At 36.0% G+C, this 19,375-nt stretch overlaps 9 protein-coding genes and 1 non-coding gene across 11 annotated transcripts; 5 read left to right on the forward strand and 5 right to left on the reverse strand.

Moving 5' to 3' along the window:
• Positions 1–29: 29 nt before the first annotated feature.
• On the reverse strand, positions 30–7,003 carry Pngl (PNGase-like). Its single transcript, XM_008197675.3, has 9 exons — positions 6,700–7,003; positions 6,529–6,648; positions 4,807–4,902; positions 1,607–1,772; positions 1,380–1,561; positions 1,146–1,328; positions 482–1,094; positions 270–431; positions 30–222 (listed from the first exon to the last, which is right to left on the reverse strand). The coding sequence occupies exons 1-9, from the start codon at positions 6,913–6,915 to the stop codon at positions 47–49; spliced, it is 1,914 nt and encodes a 637-aa protein (XP_008195897.1). The 5' UTR covers positions 6,916–7,003; the 3' UTR covers positions 30–46.
• LOC107398287 (putative gustatory receptor 28b) lies at positions 2,752–4,603 on the forward strand. Its single transcript, XM_015981897.2, has 5 exons — positions 2,752–3,752; positions 3,797–3,990; positions 4,038–4,142; positions 4,194–4,352; positions 4,401–4,603. The coding sequence occupies exons 1-5, from the start codon at positions 3,683–3,685 to the stop codon at positions 4,497–4,499; spliced, it is 627 nt and encodes a 208-aa protein (XP_015837383.1). The 5' UTR covers positions 2,752–3,682; the 3' UTR covers positions 4,500–4,603.
• On the forward strand, positions 5,052–6,559 carry LOC107398285 (putative gustatory receptor 28b). The gene is made up of 5 exons (XM_015981886.2): positions 5,052–5,972; positions 6,026–6,130; positions 6,177–6,245; positions 6,292–6,381; positions 6,428–6,559. Exons 1-5 carry the CDS (start codon positions 5,121–5,123, stop codon positions 6,518–6,520), a joined length of 1,209 nt encoding a protein of 402 aa, XP_015837372.1. The 5' UTR covers positions 5,052–5,120; the 3' UTR covers positions 6,521–6,559.
• A 166-nt stretch (positions 7,004–7,169) lies between the features above and the next one.
• On the forward strand, positions 7,170–9,144 carry LOC664311 (uncharacterized protein). Its single transcript, XM_970318.5, has 4 exons — positions 7,170–7,268; positions 7,936–8,086; positions 8,135–8,521; positions 8,571–9,144. The coding sequence occupies exons 2-4, from the start codon at positions 8,014–8,016 to the stop codon at positions 8,714–8,716; spliced, it is 606 nt and encodes a 201-aa protein (XP_975411.1). The 5' UTR covers positions 7,170–7,268; positions 7,936–8,013; the 3' UTR covers positions 8,717–9,144.
• Naa80 (N(alpha)-acetyltransferase 80) lies at positions 8,755–9,970 on the reverse strand. 2 transcript variants are annotated; one of them, XM_015981898.2, is made up of 2 exons: positions 9,886–9,970; positions 8,755–9,449 (listed from the first exon to the last, which is right to left on the reverse strand). In XM_015981898.2, the coding sequence occupies exon 2, from the start codon at positions 9,447–9,449 to the stop codon at positions 8,901–8,903; it is 549 nt and encodes a 182-aa protein (XP_015837384.1). In that variant the 5' UTR covers positions 9,886–9,970; the 3' UTR covers positions 8,755–8,900. The 2 variants fall into 2 exon arrangements, with proteins under 2 accessions (XP_015837384.1, XP_008195899.1); XM_008197677.3 differs by lacking the exon at positions 9,886–9,970 and adding an exon at positions 9,505–9,643.
• MED6 (Mediator complex subunit 6) lies at positions 9,962–10,861 on the forward strand. The gene is made up of 3 exons (XM_970324.4): positions 9,962–10,170; positions 10,219–10,393; positions 10,441–10,861. Exons 1-3 carry the CDS (start codon positions 9,962–9,964, stop codon positions 10,807–10,809), a joined length of 753 nt encoding a protein of 250 aa, XP_975417.1. The 3' UTR covers positions 10,810–10,861.
• Positions 10,852–11,703, reverse strand: LOC103313741 (FK506-binding protein-like). The gene has a single exon (XM_008197826.3). The coding sequence runs from the start codon at positions 11,701–11,703 to the stop codon at positions 10,909–10,911; it is 795 nt and encodes a 264-aa protein (XP_008196048.2). The 3' UTR covers positions 10,852–10,908.
• A 15-nt stretch (positions 11,704–11,718) lies between these two features.
• Positions 11,719–13,216, reverse strand: LOC664326 (retinol dehydrogenase 12). The gene is made up of 5 exons (XM_970333.4): positions 12,849–13,216; positions 12,669–12,787; positions 12,351–12,617; positions 12,084–12,302; positions 11,719–12,038 (listed from the first exon to the last, which is right to left on the reverse strand). The coding sequence occupies exons 1-5, from the start codon at positions 12,902–12,904 to the stop codon at positions 11,719–11,721; spliced, it is 981 nt and encodes a 326-aa protein (XP_975426.1). The 5' UTR covers positions 12,905–13,216.
• A 297-nt stretch (positions 13,217–13,513) lies between these two features.
• Positions 13,514–13,898, forward strand: LOC103313703 (uncharacterized). The gene is made up of 2 exons (XR_010333405.1): positions 13,514–13,652; positions 13,725–13,898. It is a non-coding gene; the product is annotated as an uncharacterized LOC103313703 (transcript).
• Positions 13,899–16,455: 2,557 nt separating this feature from the next.
• Achl (Achilles) lies at positions 16,456–18,786 on the reverse strand. The gene has a single exon (XM_970336.4). It carries the CDS (start codon positions 18,565–18,567, stop codon positions 17,197–17,199), a length of 1,371 nt encoding a protein of 456 aa, XP_975429.1. The 5' UTR covers positions 18,568–18,786; the 3' UTR covers positions 16,456–17,196.
• Positions 18,787–19,375: the final 589 nt, after the last annotated feature.

A 19,375-nucleotide genomic window follows, 5' to 3' on the forward strand; every position in this document is an offset into this window, starting at 1 on the left:
TTTTTTTCTATTTTAATACAAAACAGAAATTGTAACAAATATTTATTTACTCAACGTTTCTAAAAGTTACAGAAAGAACAAATGGAAAATCTTTGCTATCACTGGACTGACGGAATAATTGGGCATGCTGCCAGGCCACATTGCCCTTGCCTCCACTTAAAGTTGCCTTAATTGTAAAATGCCTCACTCCCGAAAATGCCTGAGTTTCTAGAGCCCCTTCAGCTACAAATAAATGTTAAAAAAATAAAACAAAACAATTTAACTGATACTTTTTGGAAAATCCACACATTTATCATCGGAAATTAGTTGTATTTGTACGACTCCACTTTCGTATAGTTGATAATTGAATTTTAATGATAAGTTATCTATACACTTTTTAACCCCTTTATCTAATTCGAATCTCCATGATATACTCCCTTGATCGGTCCCTTCTAAAAATTGTCAAGTAATAATATGAAAAAACAATTGGTTTAAATCGCACCATTTCGGGCCAAATAAACCGTTTTCCAATCTTTCTCTTCTTTTCTGAACACATTACTGAAATCATAGACACCATATTGCCAGCCGTTTACCCCCAAAACACTATTATCCCCCTTCACAAACTCGTACTTATCAAACGCGGTGGAATATTTAATTGTCAATTTATTATTAACGATATGTTTACTCGGAACAATCCACACATACATGTTCTCATTTTTTATTTCCCCTCTTGCACTTCTCCATTCTTTCGATCCCGAAATACGGCCGAACTTTTCACTATCATTCGCTTTTCTCTCCACCATCAATTCTATCAACTCAGTAACCAATCTTTTCGTTAAATAATCACGTTTAGGTGCACTAAATGACTTCTGGCGCTCATTTCTAAGCGTAATTAAGGCATTCACAAGTTCGTCTTCTGAACATTTGTTTCTTCGTGTCCGAACTTCTCTGTGATTGCTGGAATAACGCCAGGTGACATCCTGGACTTCATCAGGAGAATACGCTATAATGTATGTTAATTTTTTATTCCACCCTGTTTCGTACATTAGGGGCGTATCACATGCGTTTTCGCAGCAGTCGCAATGAACCCAACGTTTTTGCGTAACTGAATAAACCTAAAAAAATAAATTGTGAATGTTATTTATTATGGAAAGAAAAAAACTAACTTCAGTCCACACGTGGTCAAGTTCATCAACCACATAGCGAGCATCCCACCCCAAAGAGCGGCAAAGTAACGTAAAAACATTTGCCCATTCCCCACACCTCCCTCTTCGAGTCTCCAATAAGATATTTAAATCGTTAAAACGGGGAAATTTAGTAAATGCGTTGCAAGTTTTACATTTGTAGACCTTCAAATTATTTTAAATGAAAAATAACAAATTGGGAATATTAAAACGTACTTCAACCCTGCTTGTATAAACTAAATCGGTCTTATCCGAACTCATGTGAGACATCGCAGTGTTTCCCCCGCATTTCTCACAGCCGGGGGAATCAACCCACGAGAAAAACTCTTCTTTGAACCATTTTAACAATTCTATGAGTAACATATCCTGGACGGAAAACTCCGGGTCTTGGACTCTTTCTAATCGAAATAGATAATACGTGTACTTGCAATTAAAATACTTACCGTTTTTTATGCGGGTTTGGACATAACGCAAATTTCTCTGTGCATTTTTTTCAAGCCTGTCCAATGGAATGAGCTTTTTGGCACGTTTTTGACATTCTTTATCGTCGAAAGCGAGTGCACGATGGAATTCCGTTTCGATCCTTTGCAAAAAAGGGTTGGTAAAGAGCTGAAAGATAAATGCATGCGTGTTTGACCGTTGGTTATTTTTTAATAAATTGAAAATCTCCAATTTAAAACTTGTGTTTTAAAATAAGTGTATCATGAATTTGTAATGTAATTTTTCCTCAGCTTTATTAAAAGTGCAACCACCGAAAAACATACACTCCGATATTTTAAACAAAATAATAACTTTAATGGAAATACATGAAAGAATTTTTCTTCAGTCTCTACTCTATTTTTTACTATTACTGGATGGTATTGTCACAGTTTTGATACAATTTTAAGCTTACAAATATTTCAGCACTCGAGTAAACCACTCTCTGCTTGTTGTTGGCTGGCTTGGGGTTCTTTAAAGTCGTACGAAATTCTTCAAGTTACAATTTCATATCATTTAGCAAGCGAACAGGTACGCCCCATTTTTTATTAATAAAGTTGTCATAAAACTTAAAAAACAGGCTAACATTGTTAGGAGAAAGGTACACAAAGTTTTAATAAAAACACGGAATGACGAAATTGAGGAAAAACTTTTAATGTTTTTGAAACAGATACAGCACAGTAGTTTCAAATTTACTTTGTGTGGGCTGTTCAATATTGACGCAGGATTATTATTTAACGTAAGTCGATTGTTTGGCTTTGCATACTAAATAATGAACTTTATTGCAGATGATTGATTCGTCAACGACATTTATTGTCATAATGATTCAGTTTCAGGAAACGATAACACCTACAATTTGCGCTTCGAATAATAAGGCAATGTTTTAACTGGCAAGAGCACCATAAATACCAATAACTGCTAATTCAAAATTTTACCAAAATAACACTTAATGAAATTATATTTGTCCCTTTGTGTAATTAGCAATGTGTTTGCACATCGCTATAACACAAATAACACAGACAAATAATTACATCTTTAAAAATAAACAAAGAATTTGATTTAATATTGCTTTATTCGCATTTAGATATAACCATATAACTGTCCAATGAAATGATTTTTTTCGAGACAATTTTGCCATTCTTTGAAACGCGAGTGCTCGGTTCCCATCCTTTAAAAAAGGGTTAATAAGATAAAGTGCTGAAAATTAAACAAATCACGTGTGTGTGACCGGTGGTAATAATTTTTTAGTGTCTGATTATTACATACTCTTAGCGCTCCAAAAATAAGTGTGACATGAATTTGTAATGTTTACAAACATTGTTCAGATTATCTCGGACATTATTTTTATTATTGCAATTACGAAACATGGAACAACTGTAATAAGAATTATGACTCATTCAATAAGAGTTTTCACGTCAAACACAAATGGCAATTTTACAAGCCCCGAACCACTTTTACGAAAGTTTGTTGCCCACATTTATATTATCAACAATTCTCGGTGTCTTTCCCATGTTTCCTATCAAAAAAGCCGGAAAATATAGTCTCTACTCTTCGAAAAAATTGCATTTTATTACAGTGCTGTTCCTTATAATTTACACGATCTGTTTCATTATGACGATCATAACACGGTCAAATAATGTAGTGGGTGGGAAATTCTACAAGAAACGTAACAAAGTCTCAAATTTTGGACTAACTTTTGAGTTTATTTTCGGCATTATTATTTTATACACAACTTATTCCATGAGCTTCGTTAAGAGAAACCATGTGAGAGACGTGGTTCTCCAACTGAACAGAATCGACGAATTGTTGGCGAAAATGAAGCAAAAATTCCGCTACACGAGAGCCGTCTGGTACCAATTGATCATATTTTTCTCCGGATTCTTGATGATTCTAATAATTGCGTCCATGCAAATTCAGAACATTAGAATCGAAAATTTCCCGCCACTTTCACTATTTATGTGTATTATCTTTTTGTTCCCTTTGGTGATTTTGTACGATTTGAACAGCCAGTATGGGTTTACAGCTATTTTGATTTATGAGAGATGGTTGGTCAACAATTGGAAAAAATTAAACTCAACCTGAAGGAACAACACACCAAAAATTTGGCGTCTAGTAAGTGAGTGTTGGTAATATTTGAAGTAACAATTTTTCCCCAGCTTTATTAAATGTAAAACCACCCAAAAACATACATTCCGATATTTTAAACAAAATAATGACTTTGATGGAAATCCACGAAACCTTATGCAAGGTGGCAAACACCACAAACTCAAATTACAACATTCAGATGCTACCAGCCATAACGCACGAATTTTTCATCAGTCTTTACTCAATTTTTTACTATTATTGGATGGTAATGTCACAGTTGTTGATACAATTTTAAATTTACAAATATTTCAGCACTCGAGTAAACCATTTTCTGCGAGCTGTTGGCTGGCTTGGGGTTTCCTAAAGTCGTACGAAATTCTCCACGTTACAATTTCTTGTCATTTAGCAAGCCAACAGGTACGCCCCATTTTTTATTAATAAAGTTGTTATAAAACTTAATTAAATCAGGCTAACATTGTTGGGAGAAAAGTACACAAAGTTTTAATAAGAACACAGAATGACGAGATTGAGGAAAAACTTTTAATGTTTTCAAAGCAGGTACAGCACAGCAGCTTCAAATTTACTTTGTGTGGGCTGTTCAATATTGACGCTGGATTATTATTTAACGTAAGTCGATTTTTAGGTTTGCATACTTAATAATGTAATTTATTATAGATGATTGGTTCGTCAACGACATTTATCGTTATAATGATTCAGTTTCAGGAAACAATAACACCTACAATTTGCGTTTCAAACAAAAAAGCAATGTTTTAATTGGCAAGAGCAACAACTAATAAATACTTGTTCTTTTTCTTGTAGATCACCAAAATAACACTTAAAACAATTATATTAGTCGCTTCGTGTACAAGCAACAATTTTATCAATGTTTTTATCCACCACAATAACACAAATCATCACGTCTTTAAAAACAAATAAACTGAATTTCTTGAACTAAATAAAAATTAGTTTAAATTGTGTTGATTATTTCGTATAATTTAAAAAATAAAATTTGGGCAAATATGCGAGTGTCAGGAAAATATACTAATAAAAAACAAATCACACAAAAGTGCTAATTACTTACCTTTTTAAGGGTAGGTAAAACAAATCTCTTCACATTATCTAAATCATCGCCATTAACTTCGAAATTGGTGCTATTACTTCTGATCATAGTTTCTTGCTGTAACATGATAAAAAATTAACCACAATCACCAATACGATCATTAATAGAATAACTGTTATTACTTAATAACGTTCAATACTTGATCTGACTAATGTTTACTATAAATCACGCAATGTTTGTAAAAACCTATTCAAATCAAGATTTTTATCACCTTAATGCTCCATTTACATTATTAAACACTCGAATTGTGCTCCAATTCTTTCCGTAGTTTTAAAATGTCCACACAAGATATTTACGATGCTGTCTACCCTCTTTTACTCACAACTGCATCATTTGGTCTGTCTGCAATTTTCGTGGAAACGAAAAATAACACTCGGAAACTGGCAGTTTTCAACTTACTCAAAATCCTGAACATAATTTACCTTTCGCTATTTTCAGCACTGTTGTATGTTGCTTTTACCAGTTTAAAAAACACACACCTTCACGTAAATTACAACTCTGGTGTCACTAAAATCGGGATAATTTTCCAAATTCTTGCAAATATTATGGCTACTTATGTGATCTACTTTATTAACATATCAAAGAGCCACAACATATTAACCTGTATCGAGAACATCAAAAAAGCTGATTTGATGTTCAGGGACTTGGGAGAGAAAATTATTTATCGCAAACACTTTTTGTACGAAGTTTGCATGATTTTGTTTGGAGTTCTGGCGATTTTGGGACGAAGCATTGTTACGCACATCTACATGGGGAGAAACATTTTTCTGACAGAGAACGAAACTCATTTTGCACTCTTTTTCCCTCTATTCGTGTCTTATTTGGTGCAAATTAACTTTGTGCTATTAATCACGCTGGTACACGAACGTTTCGCGTTGATTAATAGACTACTGGATAATTTTAATGAAGAAAAAGTGAAACATAATTACCTCAGTTTGAAACCACCGTATGAATATCAAACGAAATATAATCAAGCAAAAATTGAATTGTTAATGGAACTTCACGATTTCTTAACCGATGTGGGCAATAAATTAAACGACAGTTTTTCAATCCAAATTCTGAGCTGCCTGACCTCACAATTTCTAACTGAAGTTTTTACGATTTTCTACTTGTATTATGAAAGTTTGGTGAGTAAAAAGTATAGCAAAGGTCAACAATAAATTACAGCATAACGTTTCAGATTTTGAAAAACAAAATTGCAGCTCTTGTCTGGTTAATGTGGTCAATATGGACAACTCTTGAGATATTTTACGTAACAGTAAACTGTCATTTAACTACCAAAGAAGTAGGGAAAATAACTGATTTTTTTAACTGTGTGGTTTATATTGTAGGCAAAAAATACAGGAATAGCCATTCACAAAGTTCTTATGAATGAGTCTGATCCTGACGCAAAAAGAAAAGTATTTTCACATCATTTTAACCTGTTATGTACATAACTAATTTTAGTTAATGGTATTTTCGCAACAAGTGAATCACAGATCCTTACAGTTTACAGCCTGTGGTTTATTTTACATCGACGCAACTCTAATTTTTACAGTAACACAAAATAATTATCCTTTCGTTTGATAACATTTGATTGTAGATAGTTGGGGCTGCAGCCACTTACCTGCTGATAATGCTACAGTTTCAGGAAGGAATTGAAGCACAATGTTCAAATAATACTCTCCTAAATTAACTAGTTACCTTCAGTTTAGGCACAGCCCCCTGGCGTTTCTCATCATTTTTAAAATTCAAGAGACATTTTTTTACTTCTTGTAATTTTTCCATTGAAGTTGTTGAAGGTAGTGTGAAACTAGACTCATTCTAGGGTGATTTTGAACGTAATAAATAAATATAAAACAATATGTGTCGTACCTCTTGAAAGCCCATTAATTTCAAACATTCCGAACCTCCCTTCACGGACAAAATTTTATTTTTTATTGTGGAATTGCTTTTTTGTAGAGATCGTACTTTTAGGTTAGCTGGATCTTTAACAATATTTTCGGCTATTTTAACTAGGAGACGTACAGCCTCATCACAGTTTTGTTCCGAGTTGGATCTTAGCTTCGAAAACACTTCTTCTGCACTCATTTTAACACATTAATTAGTTAAACCGCTGATTAATTCTTTTTTTTGGATCTGTCAACGTTGACGTTCTCATGATCATGACAAGTGTTTTTTAATTGCAGTTCCATTAATCCGAAATGTTATTCGATACCATTTTAAATACTCAATGAAATAATAAAGGACTCAACAAAAACCGAATGATTGAAAAACTAAATAAAATAGCCTTAGCAAAATTATCATTCATAATGAAGCTAAAATAAATTCTTCATTTGGGTTTGGTCCGCTTTCGGTAACTCTGTTATTTTGAGAAATGACATGACATTGACGTTTATCTTTTTGTTTACCAAACTCATGATGAATTGTGAAAATTAAATCCAATTGAGAGCCAGGGTGGTGAAACCTAAATGCACCAAGCCAAGTATAGGCGCCAAATTCAAAATCGACTGTAGTTCGGCTTGCTATCGCAGATGTCGCACACACGTATAGTCAATTTTAGCGAAGCTACCTATAATATCGGCAGAAATTAACAGTGGACCTGTGACAGTTGCCATTGTGCAAATCGCCATTTTGTGCTTGGTTTGTTTGGTGTTCACCTTCGGATTTGTTTTGTGTGAAATTAGTACTGTTTTGTGGTTTTTTTCGTGTGTGTGCTTTTTTGAACTTTTTTATTGTAGGAATATAAATAATTTGATGGATCAATCATTAGTTTATAGTTATCGTATCGTGTATATTGACTAGTGATAATAAATTTTTATTACAAGTTTATTGTCTTTATTTATTCTCATATTTTATTTTTCGTATTTTTTGTAAATATTCAGCAACAATAGTTGTCTAACATCAGAAAGTGTTATTAGCAACTATTGTTGTGAATATTTACAAACAATACGAAAAATGCAATCAAACTTTAAAAGAAAAGTAACTACGGGCAATTCAAATCGCCCGCGATAACACTTAGTACGCGCTGGCAACAATAGATGTGCTAGTGACACTTTCGCTCTATCGGGACAAGGACAGATGCGTTTCTGTAAAACCTGTTATTCTGTGATTGAGAGCCAATTCAGCTACTTTTTCGTCTCCGTCACACGTATAAGTTCAGCATTTGTTTAATTTTTCCCAAATACAATGAATAAAGTTGTGATATTTGGCTCTACTGGCATGACCGGCCTTTGTGCGGTCGAAGCTGCAGTTAAAAAAGGTAAATTACGGTTGTATTTTTACATTTAATTTCAATTACTCCTTGAAGGTCTAAATGTGAGGGCCTTTGTTAGAGACCCCGCTAAACTACCCGAAAATTTAAAAAGTAGTGTAGAAGTCGTTCAGGGCGATGTTCTCAGCTATAACGACGTTTTAAACGCTATTAAGGGTGTGAACGGTGTGGTCGTCGTCTTAGGGACACGCAATGACTTGAAACCCACAACTGCACTAAGTGAAGGAATGAAAAACATTATCAAAGCCATGAAAGAAGCTAATGTGGAAGTTGTCTCCGTGTGTTTATCAGCATTTTTGTTTTATGAACCTGAGAAGGTCCCTCCAATGTTTAAAGACTTGAATGCGGACCATCAGCGCCAATTTGATGCATTAAAGGAGTCTAGTTTGAAGTATATTGCGATTTTGCCACCACACATTGCTGGTATGTTTTTTAAAAATTGTGAAAAAGTTTGTAAAACAAGATTTTATAGACCAACCAGGGTCAGATTATGAGGTGAAACATGACGCTTCTCCAGGACGGGCAATTTCAAAATACGACCTTGGAAGGTTCCTAGTGGATTCCCTTTCCCAACCTGAACATTATGGGAAAGTTTGTGGGATTTGCACAAAACATTAAAAATTTAGGACCACTGGAAGCTGATTGAAATGATAACGTAACGTAATTCAAGTGTTTATTGACACAATCAAGTTTAAAACGAATTTACAACTCAAATAATTTATCAAAAATAATCTATTTGCACTTTTTCATATGGCAGTTGAGTCATAAAATTAGTTTTCAGTGTGCCAACTTTTGTACTGAATCATAAATCTTTCCTCATGTAAGTCTTCACATTTTGATTAAAACTGTTGGCGGGCAGAGGGGGCGGTTTTGGTGCCCCTTGGAAATCCTCCTTGGTTTTATTTTCATTTTTACAATTAATGGTGCTAGTTAGGGGCATGCAGTTACCGTATATAGAAATAGGTTGACATTCCATGTAACCCAACTTATTGTAAAAACCTTCTTGCCCTTTAGTTGACAAATAAATTGTTTTTAGTTGTAAAAAATTCTTGCAGTATTCTTCAGCCTTCTCCATCAATAATCTCCCAAATCCCTTGCCTCTCAGTCCTTTCTCTATCACAACAGATTCGACAAAGCAGCCGTCTCTAATGCTGGGGATTGGAGACAGTTTCAAATGCCCAATAATTTCATCATTTCTTAACAAAATCAAACTGGTGGGTAGTGAATCAGATGACGACTCCAAGCTCCGCAAGCGGGCAGTGTCGCTACGTTTCCATTCATCGTTTATAAGTTTACAACACTCAGATAAATATTTCTTATTGAGATGTAAAGGGACCACTTTTAATTCCATCTAAAAAAGTGAACATAACACTCATATTACGAAATTCAGTGCAAACACACAGTACCTCATAAAGTTTTTTCGAAAAAACAGCATTTTGTTGTTGTTTAAGCCACAAAAATACAAGTTAGAAAAGTTACAAGTGGGGTTAGGGCACACCTGTCAGCAGTGGAAAAAAATGCAAGATTATGAGATAAACGTTAACAATCTCGTAAATGTCGCACAAAATATGAACATAAGAGAGCAAGTTTGATCTCTAAAACGCGTGGAAATAAATTGAAAACAAAATTTGAAATATTTTGGTACAAAAGTGAGGTTGGGTATCAGTCAAATTTTGTCAACGCTGTTAGGAACACAACTAATTATTTTTAAAAGAAAAGCAATTAACAGGGCAAATTAATAAAAGGTGAGGGCACATTTAACATTATCTGTATTTGTGCCGACGTACCGTATAACTAGTTTCAATTTGGCTGAAAAAATTACGATTTTTCGTTCAATTCAAGTACTATTTTTAGGATTTAGCCATGGCGATGATGCCTGGACGGTTGGGTATGGTCCCTGGAGCCATCCCCGAAAATCCCTTAAGTCTATCATGGCACGATTCCGCTTGGATACCAATACTCAATACTGCAAATGTAATGGACTATTTCTCAGAACGTTCAAATCCGTTTTTTGATAGAACTTGCAATAATGAGATTGTTAAGATGCAACGCTTGACTCCCGACCAACTCCAGTAAAACCGTCCTCACAACAAAATTATAAATTCATTTTCCATTTCTAGAAACATGACTGGGTTAGAATATGTTTTACTGCATGTCCAAGAACCCATTTTATACGTAATTAGGAAACAACACAGACACAGCCCTCAGCAAGTCACCCCGTTAGCCGACTATTACATTATAGCAGGAGTTGTGTACCAAGCACCTGACTTAGCAAGTGTTCTAAATTCCCGACTGGTACTAGTTATTGTCAGTCACTCTAACATAATGAAATAATTTTACAGTTATCAGCAGTCCACCACTTACAGTCGTCATTTGAAGAAGTTGCTAGCTTTGCAAGGTATCACCCCAGTAAAGGCTATTCTTGGGACTTCAAATCACAGAAAAATACCACAGACAAAGCCAAAAGCAAGGATGAGAAACCAAGGGAAGAACCAAGTTCGCTGTTCCAGCGACAAAGAGTTGATATGCTGTTAGGCGAACTCATCAAAAAGTTTCCTTTGCCTACACCACCACAACCTAAAACAACACCCGCTGCACCTAGTAGTAAAACTGGCGTCGAAAATGGCACAAGTGAAAGCAAAGAGATTAAAACCGAGAACGCACAGGAGAAGATTAAACCGCCCCCAGAAAAGAAACCAAGGCTAAATTAAATTAATATTTCATATTTTCTTGTATTAAATTAAATAAATCAATGATCTGAGACTGAACATTTATTCTAAAAAAATACATCATCCTAATCTATGGCACAGCTAAGCGAACATTTTCTTAACCATCATATTAAATTTAGCGTTGGCTTTACGCAGTTCCTCCTTGACATGTTTCATGTGGTCACTGGCGGCCTTATTGCTAGGTTCAGCAGCTAAAACAACGTCCAGCTCTTTTTCAGCCGCTTCGAAATTTTTGTCTTTAATATAAGCAACAGCAAGTTTATAATGTGCCTTAATACTACCACTATCAAAATCAAAAACGCGTTTGCAGGTGTCTATAGTAAGCAGCCAATCTTCCTTTTTCAAGTAAAACGAAGCTAAGTTATTGTACAAATTGGCTTTTAATTTATAAATATCTTCAAGAGGGATTGTCTCAATTTGTTCGGGTGGTGTTTCAGCATCAATTGGTATCGAAGACAAGACTTTCAAACCTTTGATAAATCTGTGCGCGGCGTCTTTGCCCCTGTTTTGTTTATATAACTCCACACCCCTTTCTTTGTGGTGTTGTGCAATTTCGTATTTCTTTTTCGCACTCCATTCGTAAATGTAGCCATTGAATTTCAACTTTTCTAGCTTAAGAGTGAATGATACATTTTCCGCGGTGATTCTGAACTTGGCCGTTTCGCCCTCGTTCATTGTAATTAAACATAAATCTAAATTTCGTCTTATCTCATTATCACTATCACCTATCACTACAGTCGTGTTATTATACTCTAAGAACGAGTCTGGACAATCTGACACAAATATTGTACATTCAGTCTGTTCCGATGGCTTTTTACCCCAATCACCTTCAACTACAATTAATTTGTGAAATTTTCCATCAGGTGAGATCCACATTTTTGATTAAATTAATTAACACTCAGACTCTGTGCTAAACCTATCGCCTAGTATCTCCAAAGTGAGTTCATAATAATCCTTGGCAAGCTTATCGTCCAAAGCGAGAGGGCTTGGCAAAGACAATTTGCAGTCACTGTAATACTGCCCAGTTGTCCTGTTTGAAGTCAACAAACAGTGCAAAATGGTTTGGGCCCCTTGTCGGGGGCTCTTGACGACGATTTGTCTGATTGGCCACTGAAGGCCGTACAAGAACTTATTGCTCAGGAAGGGGAAGTACCGGAAAAGGCTCGTTTCCACGTTGCCTGGATTAGCAGCGTTCACTATTATGTTCGTGTCTAAAAAATAATTTAAATATTTGAGGGGCAAAAAGGGGGACTTACTTGACAATTTCTTGAATAAGTAGCGCGTAAATAAAATTAACGCGAGTTTGGTCACTCCATAAGCGACTAAATGCGACCGAAACTCAGTTTGTGATTTTGTGATGGCGTTTAAGTCATAAACGTTTACTAATCTGTGGGCTTCAGACGTCACGTTAACAATGCGGGAATGGTCCGCTTTTTTCAACAAGGTGAGTAAATTGTGCGTTAAGATAAAATGGCCTAAAAAACAATTTTCACAACGTGATATGTAGTAACAAACGTGTTTACCTAAGTAATTAGTCTGGAATGTTATTTCATACCCATCCTCTGTTACTGTGTGTGGGTGGTAAAAAATCCCAGCATTGTTAACCAATGCATAAATCTCGCTAAATTCGCACTTTAGAGATTCCGAAAATTTCAAAATGCTGCTCACTGAGGCAAGATCCAGTCGTTTCACAAATATCTTCACGTTTTTATTATTCAAACTTAGTAGAATGTCTTTTTTTGCGTTGATACCTTTTTCGACGTCTCTGCATGCAAGAACAAGAGTCGCACCTTTGGAAAATTTACATTAAACAAGAATTTGGTAAATTAATGACTTTTCACCTCTTTGGGCCAATTCTACGGCTAGGGCTTTACCAATTCCAGAGTTTCCACCTGTTATGACCACGACTAAACCGTCCAGTCGCGCTGTACATTTACAGACACCTCCAGCGAAATATCGACTTGAAAATACAGAAAGTTCTAGACGTAAATAAAATTGTTGTTTTATTGGTTAAGACTTACTATAGACCGTAAGTTACTGAACCTACGACGACTGTACCCGCGATGTATTTCCACATATTTTTTCAACTATTTGCTTTGAAACAGGTGATAAGAGTTATCACTTATCACTTGTCCTTAACAGTAAACATATCAAGAGAGGCTTTTTGCACCACAATGGTGAAAATTTCACTCCTGGTACTGTAGTTCTCATGTACACAGGTGCCAAAGGTAGTTCTAACGATATAAAGAGGCGACCAAATTTGTTTGCGTTTATTAAGATTTGAGATTATTCGATTCCTGACCGCAGCTTATAACTTTGGAATTAGTTATTTTATTTATTTTCTCGTTAAATTTAATTAACATCACGTGGGAATTGATGGAGCACTGGACCTACAAATTTGTACATTTGTACTACAGTCAAAATAAAAAATAACCTTTATGTTTTTGTAATAAAATTTGGATGAATAAGTAGTGCCCCGAGACTAAATAGTAATAAGTGATAAAAAAATTAAGGTATAATTAATTGTCACTTACCAGGTAGGTAATTCTTATTATTTATTTCTCGCACCATAACCTAAGCTTTTTATTTGCAAGAAGAGCCTGAAAATGCAGGATTTTGGCTCAAAGAAAGAAAAGTACTATTTTCACAACTACCTGACCAGTCTCGTTAAAGCTCTAGAAAATAAACATACAGTAATTGATCTAAGAAATGAAAGTTGTGTATCTGGTTTAATAAAACATGTTGATGGGCTCATGAATGTAGAAATGGGAGATGTTGTGTTCTATGATCCCAGGGGACAACGGCATTATTTTAAGGACTTTTTCGTAAGTGCCAGAAATATTAGATATGTTCATATTCCGGAAGGTTTATCTTCTACTCAATTACTTGAGAATCAGATGAATTTGTTGCAACACACCAAGGTTAGAGAACCTAGGAAAGAGACTTTCAAAACCAAACGGGCAAAGAGATATAACGCTGAAATATTGTCGAGTCTAAATATTAATAGACCAGGACCTTCCACTGGATAAGTGTATTTCGAATAGAAGTAATAAAATATAAAATTATTTTGAGACTGTATTCTTATTTACATATTAGTATAAAACTTTTACCTCATAACAACTTTTTTGATAAAAAGTTAAAAAGTATTGATAGGCAACACACAATACACATTGATGGATAAGCAGTTATCGATAATGACATTCGCTTCAAAAATATTTTTTATATTTAAAATAAAACTACTGAATATTTAAATAACTCATTAATTGAATGAATATACGGTTTTGGTGACATGGTTATTGCTTCTTTGATCTGCCAATAAATAGTTTGACACATCTTATTCATAACACTACACAGATTTAATTTTTTGTAGCTTTTATTAGAGTTTTTTGAAATAATTTTAGCAATAAATGGTTTTGGTTTTGGTTACCACTATGCATTTTTTGAGCAACAATAAATTTTGTCTTTATTTGCATTTAGTTGTAAGTTTCTAAATTCCACTTTGTTCTGAATGGTGAATAAATTCCGCAAGTGGGTCTCGTGTACGCGTATTGAAGTCGTAATAGACCATTTCTCTCTTTTTCCGAGCCAACGATTCCGCAATGTCAAGCGCAAAACGTTGAACTTGACTGTGGCGTGGTGTAGTAAATGATGAAATTGATGAAAGTTGGAGGAGATTATAAAGAAGGTTTGCCACGCACCGATGGTCCCCTCACTATAACTAGTTTAACTAGAAGTGTCGGTGGAGAAAGTTGACGGCAAATTTCATTCTACACTCATTCGATAAGAGAGAAACACTCACTTTTTAGATCATCAGGCCCCTATCACTAACTCTTTGCTTCGAATTATTTAACATTACGACGATAACACGACACTTCTCATCAATCATTTCATGCAGTGAAATTGTCGTTATTGCTGAATGAGTGAAATTGCTTATTGATCAATTAGAGAAAATTTAATTATCGAATTTGAATTACTGGGGCTTCAAAGGTCGCGGATTACCAAATTTGCGGCGCTTGGAAAGAAAACCCGCAAATATTTAATTTAATTTGGAAAAAACACCTTAAATGTATTTTTTACAAACTGATTAAGTGATTAATTAATTTAATAACATGTTTCAAGTTTTCACATTAAAATTTTTAAACTGGCTTTAAATTTTATCGTAGAATGTCTAGAAATTGCAGCGAGAAAGGAGGACAAAACAATAATCCTCCAACAGTTCAATGGAAAACGAATGTAACGTCTATGGATGATGTTAAATACACATGGTTTTGTTTATCTACGATAATTTTTAAGACAATAATTGATCATGTGTTGTCGTCTTTTGCAACAGTACTTAGAGCCACGAGCCGATGTAATAAAATAAGTACATTTAGGTCCCCGTTTAAAAACATTTAATTATTTATTAGTTTTTATGTAAGTTAATAATTTTTAAGGTAAGTATCTGACTACCATCTAATACTTCTTAAGTTATTACACTACTTCATTACATATGACGCTTATAACACAATTATTATTATGTTAATAACGGTGCTTATTTAATTCATTACGCGCTTGAATTTTCACTGTTTTTGTAGGCTTCTCATTGTTCCACTTGTTCTCAAAACTCCTTTGTAAATTTAAAATTACGTGAGAAATTCCAATTGTATCCGTACTAAAACAATTTGATTTCGAGCAAAACAATCGCTCCAATCAAATAAGATGAAACGTAAAAATGGAGAAACAAATGTCGTGATGAAATAAAAGGTGGATTTAATAAATAACAGTCGTGCAAAAATTATGAAACATTTTGTTTAGATTAAATTTGCAACAGAATACTATTCAGAATTGCACAAACTTTTGATTTTTCTTATTTATTCGCCACTACGTGGGTTTTAGAATAACAAAACTTGATTGAGTTTCAAAGCAGGAAGGAATTTGAAAGCAACTTACACCTCGTATTTTTTTTTCTCTAATAAACACACCAAAAAGGCTGCTATTATTTAAATTGAAATTGCTTTAAGACACCTATTTTTAGAACGTTTGATTAACCTTTCTAATAGCCGATGATGAATTTTTGGAGTAGTGCTAGTCGTGTAGAAAGTTTTCGAAAGAGGAAAGTGACATTTCATGAAAACAAATAAAAAAGATGCCACATAGGAATAAATTACATTGTTCTATGAAAATGAAACTTTATTTTATTGTAATGTCAAGGACTTGTAAATTATATTTTCTTTCGTTGTGGGAATGCTGAAATCAATAGGTAATGAATGAATTTCCGTAAATCATTGTTAGTGAAATAAATATTTTCTAATTTATTGCCTTCTTTTCATATTTTAATATACTACACCGGCTGTGCTAAAACAATAAGATTTCCATAAAGGTTCAAAACAAATTTATTTTTAATGCATGTCAGTACGTTGAACAATGAAAATAAATATAAGATGAGATTATTATAATTGCTTTAGAATGGAAAATATATTAGCCATACTTAAAAATCTCGGTGTAAATATTTAGAAGCCATACTAATGTTTTGGAATAATTGTATGATAAGTGGTATCGGTATCAATATTTATTGCGTGTCAGTTTAGAGCACGTGTCTGCTGAATTTTTAATGTTGGATGGAGGTAAATAATGAATGAAAAACAAGTGTACGCCCAAAAATTTAATGTAAATAATAATAGACAACAAATAAATAAATAAAACGCTCATTATTAAAACAGTAAATTGGGTAATCGAAATAAATAAGGAAATAATAAATACGCTTATGTACAAAAGGGAATTTACATACTTAGGAATTAGAGATTAATTCTAGCGAAGAAAATTCCTTACAGATTACACGGAAACAGCATAAACCACATCAAAATGCATAATAGTAAACAATTATTTTCTATAAAAATTACACAAGGCCGACCGATCAACAGCTTAAAATCCACAGCTTCTACATTATCAACAGTTTTCTCCTAGCTAGTGCCTTAATCTAAATGTTTTTAAAACAAAACAATAGGGAAAGAAAATGAAGCGTTAAATCTATAATTAACTTAATTAACAAAGTAGAAAGTAAATTAAGTACGCAACCTACAAAACTAAGCCAATAAAAACTCGGTGGTTTTGCGAAGAATCCAATCATTTTTTTCCATAAATTAAAAAGCGTAACAAATTAATTTCAATTAGGAGTAGAAATTTCTAACTTTTCGCTAATACTAATCACTACAATATAGACCACATTTGGGTGAAAGTCCGTGCTAGAAACAACAAAAAGTAAGTGGGTCGTGTTCTGAATAATGCATTCGCAAGGTTCGACCAGCAAATTTTCCCTCGCCAAGAAAAAGCCGCTTTCCGCCGTTAGGCAAGTAAAAGTTTAACGTCAAGGCTCCGATTATCATGAACCTCTCATTGAGCGATCGCCGTTAAAGGTCTCTGTCGGAATCCTTTGGAACCATCCGGACCACGTGGCATCCGCACCACGTTCTCCCCGTTCTGGAAGGCCGTGCTGTTGCTCCTCGAGCGCGGATTGCTATAATCTGACGACTGGCTCGCGGAGGACAGCCGCCGGTTGAAGCCGCCCTCGGAGCCCGACAAGCTGCAGGCGCTCATCCTGCGCGGCAGGAACAGGCTGGAGTCGCTCGAGTCGCGGCTGCTGTAGCTCAAGCGCCGGGGCATGTAGATGAAGTTGGCTTCGGTGCTGGAGGCCGAGAGGCGCCGCTGGAGCCACGCCGCGGGTTCAATGTAGCGAGAAGGGAAGTGGGCAGAGGAGCCCCGGCGGAGCTTCGCCCGGTTTTTGATGTCCTCGGCCTCGGAGCTGCTCTGGCACGACGAGCTGATGTAGTCGTTATCGGAGTAGTTTTTATTATTGTTATTTTTCTTATTGGTCTTTTTCTTGCGCTCTGGATGGGGGACGTTGTTCAGTTCGTATACTTTCATGGGTTCTCCGAGGGTGTGCTGCAACTGGATCGCGTTGCGGGCCGATTCGGAGGTTACAAATTCGACTAAGGCACACACAACCCCGGCCAGTGACGGGTTCTTGTTGATAAATTGTCTAACATCTGCTGGGATTGGATTCCCGGGTCGTAGGATTCGGATTAGGGCGATTTCGCCGCAGACTTTGAACAGTTCGGCCACGTTTTCGATGGTGGCCTTTTCGATGGGCATATGGACGGCTACCACCGTGCGCGAGGGGGTTGTTTCGTCGTACTGGGGGAGAGGGTCCAGCCGTCTTAGTTTGGTCCCAGCTTCGTTTATTTCTAGTTTGGTGGATCTGGACAAGGCATGGGCCACCACTCGCCAGTCTTTGGTCAAGTGTTTGACTCTCTTGAAGCTGGAGATGAGCTTGAGACTGACGTAGCCCTCCTTGTTTCGTTTGACGTGTTTTAAGAGGAAGGCGTCTTTCGTGATGTTGGCGTCGGAGAAGTAGAACTCGACTTGCTGGACGATCTTATCGGCGAGTTCGTCCGAGGGCGGCTGGAACGGGGGTTCGGTCACCTCGGGAGTGACCTCACAGCCGGAGTCTTTGCCGCCCCCGGCGGAGCCGGTGTCGGAGGCGCTGTCGGAGAGGTCGGCCATGTGGGCCCCCTCGTCCTCGGCCTCCGCATTGTTCTCGCCGTTGCTGGGGCTCCGGTCGAACGACAAGGAAACATCGCTGTCGATGGAGGAGATGCTGTCTCGGGTCTCCAGGAGCTTGGCCGGCGGCGGCGAGAACGACAACGAGCCGACTTCGTCGATTTCGTTCTTTTCGATTTCTTGCTCTTCGATTGGGGCCGGCATTTCGCGTCACTAAACTAATATCACAATTTATCACTGGATGTGTTTTTCGCAGCTTAGTCGGTCAGTCTTTCTTTTAAGGCACTTTCACATTGAAAATGTACACTGGGATAGTATGTCGTGTGAATGTAGGTCACACGTGGTGATCGGGTTCGCTACTGCCACAACACACCTGTTTTATGACCTAGCTTTCAGCGTACTACTGGAGTCGCGCCGGTGAGGAGCCCACTTTATAGCGTGGAGCCCCTCCAAGACGTGCAGGGTCACCACTAGGAGAGGTGAAACCTCTTCGCGTGTCATGGCCGAGAACCTGACCTATCGTAACAACTTGTGCCTCTAGACGGGCTCTCGGGGGAGACAGAAGGATAAAAAACAGGACGTAGAAACTAGAAGGGTCAATAGGTAATAAAACGATAATTAGCTATTCATTTTTTTAATGGACATCATCAGGGTCTTAGGTGGAGCTCATTAGTCATACTTGTTATAATAAAAAGCCTTGGGGAATGTTTTCGAGGATATTTGTCACACCAGTCAAATGTGGCCATTTCTGTCACCTATTTTTATTACCGTGATAAGGGGATTTTATGATATTGTGACATCTCTCTAAAACCTTTTTATTTATAAAGCGATAATAGCTATTTTCGTTCCTAATTGTATTTACATATTTACAAAGTCATCAGTCGTGACTTTAATAATTTTGCTTAATTTTCTTATGAATAAATTAAAAATAAGATGGGTGAACGAACTTAATTTGTTCATGCTATGACTAATGGGTTTATTACGTAAGAGAATGTAAATTGTAGTTTAAATT

The sequence above is a fragment of the Tribolium castaneum genome, chromosome 3, assembly GCF_031307605.1.
Source record: "Tribolium castaneum strain GA2 chromosome 3, icTriCast1.1, whole genome shotgun sequence".
NCBI lineage: Eukaryota > Metazoa > Arthropoda > Insecta > Coleoptera > Tenebrionidae > Tribolium > Tribolium castaneum.

Coding starts and splice junctions, on each gene's coding strand:
- LOC107398287 (XM_015981897.2), top strand. CDS start 3,683: ATGGTTGGTCAACAATTGGAAAAAATTAAACTCAACCTGAAGGAACAA. Junction 3,753..3,796: donor CACCAAAAATTTGGCGTCTA/GTAAGTGAGTGT, acceptor ATTTTTCCCCAG/CTTTATTAAATGTAAAACCA. Junction 4,143..4,193: donor GTCATTTAGCAAGCCAACAG/GTACGCCCCATT, acceptor TAATTAAATCAG/GCTAACATTGTTGGGAGAAA.
- LOC107398285 (XM_015981886.2), top strand. CDS start 5,121: ATGTCCACACAAGATATTTACGATGCTGTCTACCCTCTTTTACTCACA. Junction 6,131..6,176: donor GTCATTTAACTACCAAAGAA/GTAGGGAAAATA, acceptor TTTATATTGTAG/GCAAAAAATACAGGAATAGC. Junction 6,246..6,291: donor ATCCTGACGCAAAAAGAAAA/GTATTTTCACAT, acceptor AACTAATTTTAG/TTAATGGTATTTTCGCAACA.
- Pngl (XM_008197675.3), bottom strand. CDS start 6,915: ATGAGTGCAGAAGAAGTGTTTTCGAAGCTAAGATCCAACTCGGAACAA. Junction 6,649..6,699: donor AATTAATGGGCTTTCAAGAG/GTACGACACATA, acceptor AAATCACCCTAG/AATGAGTCTAGTTTCACACT. Junction 1,562..1,606: donor CCAAACCCGCATAAAAAACG/GTAAGTATTTTA, acceptor TATTTCGATTAG/AAAGAGTCCAAGACCCGGAG.
- LOC664311 (XM_970318.5), top strand. CDS start 8,014: ATGAATAAAGTTGTGATATTTGGCTCTACTGGCATGACCGGCCTTTGT. Junction 8,087..8,134: donor CGAAGCTGCAGTTAAAAAAG/GTAAATTACGGT, acceptor TACTCCTTGAAG/GTCTAAATGTGAGGGCCTTT. Junction 8,522..8,570: donor TTTGCCACCACACATTGCTG/GTATGTTTTTTA, acceptor AAGATTTTATAG/ACCAACCAGGGTCAGATTAT.
- Naa80 (XM_015981898.2), bottom strand. CDS start 9,449: ATGGAATTAAAAGTGGTCCCTTTACATCTCAATAAGAAATATTTATCT.
- MED6 (XM_970324.4), top strand. CDS start 9,962: ATGGCGATGATGCCTGGACGGTTGGGTATGGTCCCTGGAGCCATCCCC. Junction 10,171..10,218: donor TTGACTCCCGACCAACTCCA/GTAAAACCGTCC, acceptor TTCCATTTCTAG/AAACATGACTGGGTTAGAAT. Junction 10,394..10,440: donor GTGTTCTAAATTCCCGACTG/GTACTAGTTATT, acceptor ATAATTTTACAG/TTATCAGCAGTCCACCACTT.
- LOC103313741 (XM_008197826.3), bottom strand. CDS start 11,703: ATGTGGATCTCACCTGATGGAAAATTTCACAAATTAATTGTAGTTGAA.
- LOC664326 (XM_970333.4), bottom strand. CDS start 12,904: ATGTGGAAATACATCGCGGGTACAGTCGTCGTAGGTTCAGTAACTTAC. Junction 12,788..12,848: donor TCAGTAACTTACGGTCTATA/GTAAGTCTTAAC, acceptor TGTATTTTCAAG/TCGATATTTCGCTGGAGGTG. Junction 12,039..12,083: donor CTTATTCAAGAAATTGTCAA/GTAAGTCCCCCT, acceptor ATTATTTTTTAG/ACACGAACATAATAGTGAAC.
- Achl (XM_970336.4), bottom strand. CDS start 18,567: ATGCCGGCCCCAATCGAAGAGCAAGAAATCGAAAAGAACGAAATCGAC.